Genomic DNA, 13,200 nt, shown 5'->3' with positions numbered 1-13,200 from the left:
TGTGTTTCCTGGAGTTGCAGAGCTCTCCTTGCGCTGATTTAGCACCTTGAATGCTTTAGCACCTGGTTGCCTCCACGCTGGACAGACTCATGTTCTGTATGTTCCATGCTCTCCTGCCTCTCCTGAGCAACAAGAAGAATCAGTCCTCACAGTAACAGAAGGGCTCTGAAGAAGAATGTGGGAGGTGAAAGAGGGAAGCTTGGGAAAAAAAATAATAATAATAAAATAATAAAATAAATAAAAATAAAAATAAAACAAAAATAAAATAAAATAAAATAAAATAAAATAAAATAAAATAAAATAAAATAAAATAAAATAAAATAAAACAAAACAAAACAAAACAAAACAAAACAAAATAAAATAAAATTAATCCTGGGACTCCCTGGCAGTGCTGCTGTGCCAGGACTCTTTCCCTCCACCTTTGCACACATCCAAGTGCCCCTGCAGCTCCACCACAGGTCTCTGAGGAAGAATCTCAGGCAAGCAAATCACAGCAGGGTTCTTTCTTTTATTTAAATACACAGAGCTTGGCTTCTCATTTATTCCATGTCTCAGAGTCACACAGACAGGTAGATACTGAAATGGAAGGGGATGAATAATGATACCTTTGTGTGCAACACCATCACATATAAATCAAAGATAAGATAATGCAACACAACCACACACAAATTTCCAACTTCTAGGCCTGTAATGAGCTACATTATAAATGATATGCAGAGGAAGAATGGCAGTTTATTGGTTCTGAAAATATCCAGTTACCAATTTGCACACTGCATCCTTGAGCTCCTTGTTCCTCATGCTGTAGATGAGGGGGTTCACTGCTGGAGGCACCACTGAATACAAAACTGCCAGCAAAAGATTCAGGGAGGAGGAGGATACAGAGGGGGGCTTCAGATAGGCAAATAATCCAGTGCTGATGAACAGGGAGACGACGGCCAGGTGAGGGAGGCATGTGGAAAAGGCTTTGTGCCGTCCCTGCTGTGAGGGGATCCTCAGCACTTCCCTGAAGATCTGCACATAGGAGAGCACAACATAAAGAAAACATCCAAATGCTAAGCAGGCACTAACCACAAGAAGCCCAACTTCTCTGAGGTAGGCATCAGAGCAAGACAGCTTGAGGATCTGGGGAATTTCACAGAAGAACTGGTCCAGGGCATTGCCTTGGCAGAGGGGAAGGGAAAAGGTATTGGCAGTGTGCAGCACAGCATAGACAAAAGTAATGCCCCAGGCCACTTCTGCCATGTTGACACAAGTCCTGCTGTCCATTATTGTCCCGTAGTGCAGGGGTTTGCAGATGGCAACATAGCGGTCATAAGCCATGACGGTGAGAAGAGAAAACTCTGCTGAAATGAAAAAGACAAGGAATAAAATCTGAGCAGCACATCCGTAGGAGGAAATGGCCCTGGTATCCCACAGGGAATTGTCCATGGCTTTGGGAACAGTGGTGGAGATGCAGCCCAGGTCGAGGAGGGCGAGGTTGAGGAGGAAGAAGTACATGGGGGTGTGGAGGCGGTGGTCACAGGCTATGGCTGTGAGGATGAGGCCATTGCCCAGGAGGGCAGCCAGGTAGATGCCCAGGAAGAGCGCGAAGTGCAGGAGCTGCAGCTCACGTTTGTCTGCGAATGGCAGGAGGAGGAACTCAGTGGGGAAGGTGCTGTTGGACATTTGCTGTCTCAGGGCATGGTTGCCTGTGCATGGAGTAATAGGCAGTGACATGTTAGAGAGACTTTTCTGAGCAAAAACTAAACCTTATTTCATAGAAAACATCCTCACCAAGGCTGTATCCTCACTGCATCTTCATCTCAAGAAGACTTGCTCCTGCCTGGAGCTCTACATCTGTCTGCCTAAAGATGCCACAGAGACCATGAAGATCCTCTGTAATCTCAGCAGTAATCAGTGCTGCTGGTAAAGAACACCAGGGGTGCATCTCTGGCATCCACTGGCCAGAGGTATCTCCCTATTTACAAGTGCTGAGAAGGACATTCACCAATCCCACAAGAAACAATGAAGGTTGTGCTGATGCTGTCTGTAGGCTAAAGGGTGCGGAGTGAAGTTTTGAGGTTCCTCAAAGACCTACACATCTCTTTTAACTGTAATACTCTATGAGTTTAGGTCCCTTCTACAATCCTAACAACACCATTATCATCTTCCTGACTGTCATCCAAAGCAGGAAATTAAAAAATGAGACCTCAGAGAGTGCCATCCCTTCAGTTACAGCAGGTGTTGTTCTTCCCTTTCAAGAATCTCCCCCAGAAATGCCCTGGGGGTGCTGGGGAGATATGAGGAGCCTGGCCCATGTAGCAGCCTCCTGCCAGCAGCAGGACCCTGCTCTGCCCTGGCTTTTTGGTCCTTCCAGCCACAGCTTCTCCCCGCAGTGTCCTGGGTAGCTCCCCGGGCAGGCTGAGTGCTGAGCCTCTCAGGCAGCAGAGGCCCTGCCCCAGCACACAGCCGCTGAGGCACAGCAGGGACCCTGCTATGCACCATAGCCCTGGGCACCCCTACCTGCACCCTGCTTGCACAGCCTGAAGCCAGCCCCAAGAGAAGGAACCCTCATGTCCTGTCCCTCTGACAGCTTTGGTAGGTAATCCCTGCTCTGGAGCTTGACATTCTTCTGTTATCCAAAGAAACTCTGAGAGTTCTCCTGAAAGATCCCATAGGCTGTTGGATCTGCCATCAAATCTGGAGATGGCACCAGGAACAACACCTGCATTGCCCTGCAGAGAGAGACTTACCCTGTTCAGGGCTCTGAAGATTTCTCCTGCAGTGAGCTCTCAGCATCCCCCACTCCACACTGCCTTTAATATCACCCTCCCTTCTCTCAGCCACCCTTGTCCCCTGCAGGCAGTGCCCCCAGCCCTGCTGCGCTGTGCAGAGGAGCTGCTCCTGGGCAGAGCTGTCTCTCTGCAGTGCTGCCCACTTGCCAGGAGCTCCCCTTGTGCCCAGGAGCCCGGCCCAGCTCAGCAGCACAGCTCCAGCCCAACGCCTCTCTGTCTCTCCCCTCTCTTATGTCTTTTGAGATCTCCCTGGGCCTCCAGGGGAACCAGCTTTGAAACACACTGAAGTAATTACTGATTTTCCTTCCTTCAGCTGCTGAAGGAATCTCATTTCCAGCTCCATCCTTCCTTATTCAGAAAATGGATGAGGTCCAAGGATCACCTTTCCATGCCCTGTTTTTAGGCAGGACACTCCTGCAAGGACAGGGATGGATCTTCCTTCTCCCTGCTGATGGAAAGGTTTCAACTGAGCCAACGAAGGCACCTCCTTCTTTGCTGTCCAGAGGCTAGAAGGGGTCTCTGCTCTCTCCCATGCCTCACATTTGGAAACTGCCCTGGCTATGTTACACAGTGACCATTCACTGCCTCTACTGTGAACAACACTGGGAGCTCTTTACAAGCCCCTGGGCCTCCAGGGGAATCAACTTGGAATCAAACCGATGCAGTCACTGTTCCTCCTGCTGTCAGCTAGGGAGAGACACCTATTTCCAGTGCTACCTTTTCTCTTAAATCAAAATACGTGTTTGTTATGGGAATCATCTTTTCTTGTCCTTTTATTAGTTAGGACAGCCACAAATTTTATTGCATTTCTTTCAAGCACCTGTTGATATTCCAGAGAACTAATCTTTTTCACTGCAAATGAAATCCCTCCGTCTACACAGACTACGCAAACCAGCAAGCTCATAGAGTCATAGAATGTTTGTGGTTAGAAAAGACCTTAAGCTCTAGTTCCAGTTCCCGTGAAATTGGCAGAGTCACCTCCCACTAGACCAGAAGTGCTAAAGGTCCCATCCAGGATCCGAACAGGCTGAGACCCCAACAGGCCAGGAGCCCGGAGCGGCACCGAGATCGAGTTGGTACGGGAGACCAGAGGCGTCAGTGGACTCCGGCAGCCGACCCTCACCGTGTGGTTAGTCGGCACAGAGCAGAGGGGTGGACATCAGGACCCTGCAGCCTGTCTGACATAACCATGGAGGCAGTGGCAGCTGTGCTGAGCTGTGCTGCTTCACTCTAGCATTCTTTTCATAAGAGGTTTATCTTGCAATGAAAAAAGACTATTCGTCCTCAGATCGGTGTTATAACTATTACTAATGACGAACCACATTACTAATGATTTTCACAAACCGCATTTAAGGTTGCAGCTGGCACTGCCTGCAGCCGTATAGCAGATGTTAACACTCTCTTTCCTAACTAGTAATCATGTGTCTCATCCATTTGTGGTGAATGGTCAGTGGCAAAAAGAAAAGGGGGAGAGTAAGGGGCGACAAAGACAGAAACGGTACCAGGAGGATGCCACTGACACTAACAGCATGGGTAATAGGAGTAGTATAAGTGACACAGGTGATGGTGCGGGGCGCTCTGCCTGCTGCTCGCCTTCGCCTGCCTGTGCACTGCTGCCAACGGTGCTAGAGCAAAATGTGAAGACTGCTCAGACGGCAGTGATGAGAGTGCTTGTGTGAAGAAGACGTGTGCTGAATCTGACTTTGTGTGCAACAGTGGTCGGTGTGTGCCAAACAGATGGCAGTGTGATGGGGATCCAGACTGTGAAAATGGGTCTGATGAGAGTGCTGGGCTGTGTCATATGAGAACAGTGTCATGGAAATGTGATGGTGAAAAAGACTGTGACAGTGGAGAAGATGAAGAGAATTGTGGCAATGTGACTTGTAGTGCAGCAGAGTTCACATGCAGCAGTGGACAATGTATTTCCAAAAGCTTTGTCTGCAATGGTCAAGGTGACTGCTCCAACCACTCGGATGAATCTTTGGAGCAGTGTGGACCCCAGCCTGCACCTCCGGTGAAGTGTTCTGTGAGTGAGGTGCAGTGCAGCTCAGGTGAATGTATCTACAAGAAGTGGTGATGTGACAGAGATCCTTATTGCAAGGATGGAAGTGATGAAATTAACTGCCCTTCTTGGACCTGTGGACCGGACTAGTTCAGATGTGAAGATGGGAACGGTGTCCATAGGAGTAGGCAGTGCAGTGGTGTGAGAGACTGTCTGGATAGCACTGATGAAGCAAACTGTAACAATGTTATTCAGTGCTCTGGACCTGGCAAATTCAAGTGCAGAAGTGGAGAATGCATAGATATCAATAAAGTGTGTAACCAGCAGAGAGACTGCAAGGACTGGGGTGATGAGCCCCTGAAGGAATGCAACATAAATGAATGTGACTGTCCAGCTGGGAAACTGTGGAGATAGTGATGAATGCCAAAACCCTGGTATCTGTAGTCAAATCTGTATCAACCTGAAAGGTGGCTACAAATGTGAATGTAGCCGTGGCTATCAGATGAATCCTGCTACAGCAAAGCAAATTACATAACCGTCGCTTAACTTGTCAGAAGATAAAAAAGAAAGTGTTTCAACAAGCAGCCATGGGAGGGAAGAATCACTGAACCCCTGATGTGAGGGACTGTACCTTGTTTTACTGACTACTGAAACAGCTGTGAGAACCGCAGAAAGGGACCCACGCATCCAGAATAAAAGGACCAGTAACTACTGAAACTTGGAGGGTTGAGTCCGCTCCTGGGAAACTGAAACTCAAGCTAAGGAAGAACTAATATTCTGGCAACAAGGCTCTGCATGAATTAAGGATGCCAAATAAAGGGGACAAGCCTAAAGGGAGAAAAGGGAGAAGGCAAGACCGGGGCAGGACCCTCCACTGCGGTGTGTATGGTCTACCGAGGGAGGCAACCCCTATGGGTATTGACTGCCGAGTGAGAGGGCCTCGACCGGACTTCTCCCACACTAAGATCAGGTTGTCCCAAGAAAATAACATAAAAAAAACTCTTTTTTAAACGTAAATAAAATTGTGATTCGTTTTCCAGGAGCTGGATCACCCTGACAGGCCGAACGGTAACACAAGCCTGAGTTGACCCTGAAAGCAGGCTTAACTCCTTGACTGAAGGCGTTTGCCTATTATAATCCAGCTACGTGGGCAGAAGACAGATCCTGGGACTATAGGACCCCAGTATATATACTTAATAGAATAATTAGGTTATTAGCTGTAATAGAAATAGTTATAAATGATGAGAACTGATCTAAATGAGTTATAAAGATGAGAACTGCTTTGTATCAAAATTGCCTAGCTTTGGATTATTTACTAGCACAAGAAGGAGAAGTCTGTGGAAAAATTAGCTTTAGTAATTGCTGTCTAAAGATTGATAAAAAGGGTGTTTCTTCCTAGTAGCTGATAGAATGCTATGTTCTGGTTTAGGATGAGAAGAATGTTAATAATATGCTGATGTTTTAATTGTTTTTAATTGTTACAGAGCAGTGCTTACACCAAGCCAAGGACCAAGCCAAATTCAGCTTCTCACTGTCCTGTCAGCAGGCAGGCTGGGAGGAGGGCCGCACTGCTCGGGGTTAGGTTGGGCATCGGACAGCAGGTGGTGAGCAATTGCATTGTGCATCACTTGTTTCATACACATTATTACTAGTAGTACTATTATCATCATTATTGTTATTATTATCGTTATTATTTTCTTGTTTTTATCTCAACTCACAGGCTTCACTTTCCCATTTCTCTCTCCCATCCCAGAGAAGGATGGGGGAGGTGAGCGAGCAAACACAAACCTGGAAGGATATGGAATGGGATTTATTTTCATGGCTGCCTGGTGGACCATGGGTTAAAAGAGTGTTATTTTTATTGTCATGTGGTGTAATTATGTTATTGTATATACCTTGTATGATACCTTGCCTTACGTTATTAATACACCGGGTGATAAATTGTACATTGGTAATAACTTCATTAAAAAAGGAAGGGGATATGTCAATTATGATGTTTAAGAATAGGACCCTCCAAGAACGGACTGATGAAATCCAGTTATTAACAACAGAAGTGACACGAATTGTTGATATTAAAAAGAAGATAAGGGATTGTGAGGAATGTTTTAACAATTCGTGTCCATAAAGAACAATTGTGTTTGAATCCTGTCTGCCTCTGGGCCCTGCACTGGCAATTTAATTCTTGAACCACAGATGCAGTGTGTCCCAGTCTCCCCCTCATTCTAGTAAATTTATCACTTCTTAAATTTATGAACCTGTTTGCTTTTGTTATTCCGGACTTCTATTTCTAACACTGCTCTAGATGTGTCTGTGAATGGCTGGGGAAGAATGTTTTAATTACTTGTGTGTCTGGGAGTTTCAGAACAACTGATAACAACTAGTGACTGTTATGGGATACTATGTGGATCTTTGGTATCTGGTTAGGGGGGGCCGAGAGATAAAGAGGAAGGAGAAAGAAGCTGAAGGACGGCTGGGAGACAAGACTTGAAGAGGATGTTCTATAAACTTGGTATGGTGCCCAGTAAGTACAAAGGGGGAGAGGAAGACTACGAGCCTTCAGCATGAAAGACCCCTAGAGACCCCCAGAAGAGACCCCAGAGGAGACTGTGCATGCTCCAGTAGGAGGGACTGCACCCCGGAAGCTAATTTTAATAATCTATTTTTTTAGAAATAGTAATGAATATGTATTAGTCTAGGAGCATAAAAATCAGCTGCTTGATGTAACTGGTGTGTGTCCTGGTGGAGCGGAAACTCCTGGTGCACCCAGTGCTGTTTGCTTCCCTCTATTCCTTTATATTCTTTCAATAAATCCTATTTTTTTATTTAATCCTAATTTGAATCCTGAGCCATTTATAACACAGTTGACCTCAGCCCATCGGTGCAGCCTATCCAGATCCTCCTGCAGAGCTTTCCTACCCTCAAGCAGATCGACACACGCACCTAACTTGGTGTCATCTGCAAACTTACTGAGGGTGCACTCAATGCCCTCGTCCAGATCATCGATGAAGATATTAAATACCATCTGAATAAAGCAATCCTAGCCATCATAACTGTCACATCAACTCCTTCTCTGCAGAATTTGCCTAAAATATATGTTTTCCCAAAGTATATATAAAGTTCTTGAATCACTTTTCCACACATGGGTGGGCATTTCCTTTAGGATGCAATGGAGTTGCTAAAGGCTGCATGAGGAAACGTGAGCCTGGAAATGTAGAAGACCTTCTGAAGCATGAGCTGGTTGGCAGGCAGAGTACCCGAGGTACTGTGAACGGCATGCATCTGGTACTCCTGGGGGGGCTAGAAAGAGGCTTCCTGAGCACAACACCTCCTTGTGACCCTTGTGGATGCTGGCTCTGAGGTCACTTCTGTCCCAGCACCTGTCTGGACAACAGCAGGGAGGCAGAGCCTCTGAGATCACAAAGGCTTTCAGGAAGCTGCCCCCAACAGGGTGACTCCTTTGGGGAGACCAGGGGAAAGCTGGATGAATAAAGGTGGGGAATTTGGGGGAGAGAAGAGGGACTTGGCTAACAGAAAAGAAAGATCTGGAAGAGGTGAGAGGGGTTCAGGCAAGGCTGTGCTGCTGCAACACTTACTAGGAAAACATCCATGTCAAGCCCTGGCAATATTTCTAAGCAGTAACTATAAGCCCTACCCCTACATCTAAATGCTATCCCTCTCTCTGCAAGGAATTCACTACTCTTACTCCTAACCCCAAATCTCACTTAGCGTGGGTTAGCCAAGTCCCAAATCCATAAGGCCTTACCTTACACTCTTAGCTCAATTCTCACCCTATTCCTCAGCCTTTCATCCCTAGCACTGAATTCCAGCCTTAACATGATTCCTCAACAGAGCCCTGAAGAAAATCTCAACAGATAACATAGTCTCCACACTAGACACAGACTAGAAGCCAACGCAGTAAACACAGGCCTCCCTCTAATACTCTGCCCAACCACTAACCCTGGAAGGCTAGATCTAATCCCTAAACCCTAACCTGAACACCTAATCCCCAAATCCTGCATTCCTGTGGTCTAGTCACCTAACTGAAGCAGTTTGGCCTCATGAAGCTGAGCAGGGCATGAAAGGTCCTGCAGCAATCGCTTGGTCTTGGAGGAGGCAGGTGAGGTGACATGGATGTGGTCAGGTCACAGGACTCAAAGAGGAGATGGGTGGGGATGCTCTGCTGAGGTCAGCTGTGCCTCAGGGTCTCAGGAGGCAGCAGGAGTCCCATGGCTGTGCAGGTGGGTGTTGGGGCACATTCTCAAAGCTTGTTTGACTATTACTTGAACTCCACAGGCTGGAAATACTGCACTGAGCACTTTGGGGAGCTTTCCAGCTCAGAGCAGGGTTAGCACATGCCCTGAGCCAAGCTGGAATATCTTTGAGGAGTCCCCTTGGTTCTGGAATCACCAGCGTGTGTGTCACCCAATGTGTCCTGTCAGGAAATGCATGGGTGTGCAGAGCTGGGCCGTGATAGTGTGGTCCCTGTTGCTCTGGGATGTGTGTGTGTGTTGGGTTTGGTGCAAACACCTGGGCTTGTTTCTAATCTCTCACCTAAGCACAAGTGTGGAATAGCTCACCCCCTGCCAAAACCCTCCTTGTTTTTTCTTTTCCATGGAGGGAAGTGCCAAAAAAAAAAAAAAATCTGAGCAATTTTCCCAGGGTTTTCATCTGCTAGCAGCCCCAAAGTAGCAGCAGTGTCTTGCTCATGGGTCTGCTGGTGCTTGTCTGGGCTCTGCTTTTACCTTGCAGGTGGGAGGTTGTATTGGGCTTACATGGAATTGGTAGGGCACAGTGATAAGTGTTTTCAGATTCTAAAGGGGGTTAGGCAAAATTCTCTGAAATTGTCTTTCTCACAGGAGAGATGCTGTCTGTTTCTCTAACTGGAAAGCTCTTCAAGACTTGAAGGAGGATGTACAGCCACTGGGGTGGGTTTCAACCTCCCTCAATTTACTTACATTTAATTATAAACACCTAATCCCCACTCACTCCCAGGGAGCCACTCAGCCTGTTTTCCAGGACAATCCAGCTATATTATTAAGCTGGAACAGAGCTTCCCTTTGCAGCTCTCTGTGGAGCCTCTATGTCCCTGACATGACTGGCATGGTGGCTCAGCTTGAGCTGGAGGACTGAAGCATGCTTTTTTCCCTTGTTCAAATTGAAGTGCTTGTGAGGAATGCTTTACATGTGGTTGATGCTTGAGCACAGCCTTGGGCTCCTGTCTCCTGGTAGGATGGTCACATGGAACTGGGCAGGATCTTTAATTCTCTTACAGATGGATTTTGTTGTAGGCCTTGCAATGGGACATGGTTGGAATAGAGGTGTCTCTTTGCTTTTACTTAGCCAGCTTAGATAGATGAAAGAAAGGAACATTTTCACAGCCTACTTTGGGTATGAGAGCCTAGGAAACATTTAGATGAAGTAGGAAGTACTTCAAGTAATGTAAGCAGGCCTAGGAAGTGACCTATTGACTGGAGTAGCTATGTGCAGCTTATGAGTGTTGTAGCTGTTTACATGCCAGCTTCAATCAGGCTCATGAGGCTTCATCTATTTTAACATTTCTTTGTGCACACCAGAGCCTCATCTGAACTGGGAACCAAAATACCATCCTCCCTCCTCCTCTTTTCTAAACACTAGCCCATTTCTTAATGAGGATATATATTTTTTTCCTTTCTTTTTCCTCCTGTTCATGTATATTTATGAAACACACAAACAAAACAAAGCTATCCATTACCAAATCATTTAACAAAACAAAATATATTTTTATCCTTCAGTTCTGATCCGCTCAAGCTGGTACTATTATTATATTATATGCCCTCTCTTCCTTATGGGGAGGCAGCAGGCCCTCCAGGCAGTGTTCCATCATCCCTATTCCAACTGCCTGCTTTATTCTAACCTCATTCTCTGCAAGACAATTGGGCTGAAGTTCACAATGGCCTGATGTGCTCATGCAGCAATATGGAAGCTGCTCTGCAAGCTCTGTGCATTGACTTATGGTCAACTGAAGCCAAATGCCAATTTGTCCTTGTAAGTGTCCACCAAAGGTCACTGCTGTCTGTCGCTGGGGCTGGGGACCCACTGCATGGGGAACTGCACTGGCTTCAGAAGAGCACTCCTGCACGATGTCAGGCAGAATTCTGACCCCAAACTGGACTGATTTCAGTCACACCGAGACTAAAGGTCAGACTGATCTTAACGATGTCCTTCAGAGTTTTCTTTAGGAGTATCTTTTCTGTTAAGGGCAGTGTCCCTGCAAATGATGTATAAAATGGACACCACTTTAGCTGTTTTTATTTTTAGTAGAGTTTTGGGCTTTCTTAGCTTTTCCTGAACTTTACTCTTTAGCTGAAAAAAAGTTCATTTCAATGAACTCATTTTGCCTTTGCTGAGTAGCTGCTCTTGCAATTGCTGCTACAGCTACTTGATTCCCCTCCCCAGAATCAGAACCCGTGGCTTTGGGCTTTTCAGTGCTTATTATTTGTTTAGTTCTTCCTTTGTGCTTCCATGGTGGGCAGGAATAGGCTTGTCACCCTGTGCGGCGATGGGGGGCAGGCAGGGGTCTCCCCTCTGCTTGCCTGTCCTCTTTCAGCCGCATGCACAGGCAGTGACAGGACTGAACTGGGGCATGCTCCTGGCCTCTTCCCCTGGGCATGGAGCTCTCAGAGCTCTGCAGGGCAGGCAGCACAGCCCCACCAGCCCCCAGCATGCTCCCACAGCCTGCTGCTCTGCAATTAATGCCCTGCCATTTCACAGCAGGCAGGGGGTGCCCCATGTCACAAAGCTTTGGGGACGGCCATGGCTCCGGAATGCTGCCCCAACGGCGGTTGGGCGGTTGGGCAGGTCTGTAATGGCTGCCCATGCTGACGGGGAGGCTGCTCAGCTGCCTGCTCCTCCCGCTCAAGTGTCCGCTCCAGACACAAACTCAATCACAGGAAGTCAGCTTCTTTTTCCTCTCTAACTGCAAGCAGGATGGTGACACGATCGGGTCAGGATGTGAGTGACCACTGCATGAGGATGAGGGGACAGGGACGGCCTCGGTGAGTCGCTGGAGACCCTTGGGCACTCAGGCAAGTACTGCCCATGGTTACAGAGGGGAAGCTGCTCTGTTTGGTGCTTTTCCTCTTTCAGACAGAAACACACCTAGTGATGAGACTGGACCATGGCACATTGTTGGCCTCTCTCGCTTTGGGAACTCAGCCAGAAAAGATGCCAACGCTCTACAGGACGGTTAAGACAGCCCAAAGCCATTCCCCACCACGGCTTCACCACGCTAAGTGGGAACATGACACATTTAAGCTACAAGGAACATTTCCTGGACATCAGGAAGATGGGAGATGGACAGCCTTGGTGTGAGGCTGGGAGAGCCTCATGCAAGGAGGAAGGAATGGCTTCCAGTGCTGAGAGGGGGTGGCTGCTCGGTTTGTCGCCTCCTCTATTACAGCTGGAGACACTGACAGTGCTGGAATGAAGCCATGGCACACTCCTGGACTCTCTCGCATTGAGAAATCATCTGGAAAAGGTGTCAACAATCTCCAGGACAGGGAATTTCGCCCCAAACCACACCCAACAATGGTCTCATTGCAAGCAGGACAGTGACACGCTTGGGCCAAAATGGGAGTGACCGCTCCATCAGAATGATGGGAGATGGATTGACATGGTGAGATGCTCGAGTCCATCGGGCACAGAGGCAGGGTCAGCCCCGATCACACGGGGATGCTGCTCTGTTTTTTCTTTCTCTTATTAAATCCAGACTCACACAGCGATGGGGAGCAGACGACGGCACAATCCTGGCGACTATCCTTTTGAGAAGACATCTGGAAGGAACATCCAGCACTCTCCAGGACAAGTAACATCACCCCAAACCTCATCCACCACTGTCCACAGAAATCAGGAAGGTGAAACGATCAGACTAGGACAGCAGTGACTGCTCCATGGAGACGATGGAACACGGAAAGCCACGGTGAGTAGCTGGAGACCCTCAGGCAAAGAAGTAGGGGCAGCCTTGTGTCTCAGGGAGGTGCTGCTCTGTTTGGTGATTCTCCTTTTGCAGCCAGAATCACACAGCGATGAGACCAAACCACAGCACACTCCTGGCCACTCTCCCCTTGAGAAAGCAGCTGGAAGGAAGAGCTGCCAATGCTCTCCAGGACAGGTAAGATCGCCCCAACCTACACCCCCAGTGGTCCACAGCAAGCAGGAAGCTGACAGAATGGGGGCAGGACGGGAGTGATCGCTGCATCAGGATGACGGAACAATGACAGTATCTTGACAGTTGCTTGATACTCTTGAGCAGAGAAGCAGGGGCTGCCCATGGTCAGAGGGAGGTGCTGCTTTGTTTTGTGCTTCGTCTCTTTCAGTCAGATACACACAGCGATTAGACCAGACCACAGCAAACTCCTAGCCTCTCTGCCCTCGACCACTGAACTG

At 47.7% G+C, this 13,200-nt stretch overlaps 2 protein-coding genes across 2 annotated transcripts in view; one reads left to right on the top strand and one right to left on the bottom strand.

Moving 5' to 3' along the window:
* Positions 1-13,200, top strand: part of LOC309891560 (antigen WC1.1-like) — a gene marked incomplete at both ends in the record, with an annotated part of 315,844 nt that overhangs the window by 212,293 nt on the left and 90,351 nt on the right. The gene's annotated exons all lie outside the window — the stretch shown is intronic.
* On the bottom strand, positions 733-1,665 carry LOC309891621 (olfactory receptor 14A16-like; the record flags this gene model as incomplete). The annotated part of the gene is made up of 1 exon (XM_082785968.1): positions 733-1,665. The coding sequence occupies one exon, from the start codon at positions 1,663-1,665 to the stop codon at positions 733-735; it is 933 nt and encodes a 310-aa protein (XP_082642094.1).

Source organism: Aythya marila (genome assembly GCF_965140915.1).
Source record: "Aythya marila genome assembly, contig: HAP1_HAP1_SCAFFOLD_158, whole genome shotgun sequence".
In the NCBI taxonomy this organism is placed as follows: domain Eukaryota; kingdom Metazoa; phylum Chordata; class Aves; order Anseriformes; family Anatidae; genus Aythya; species Aythya marila.
The sequence above is the reverse complement of the archived record's forward strand: the minus strand, read 5'-3'. Positions and strand labels throughout refer to the sequence as shown.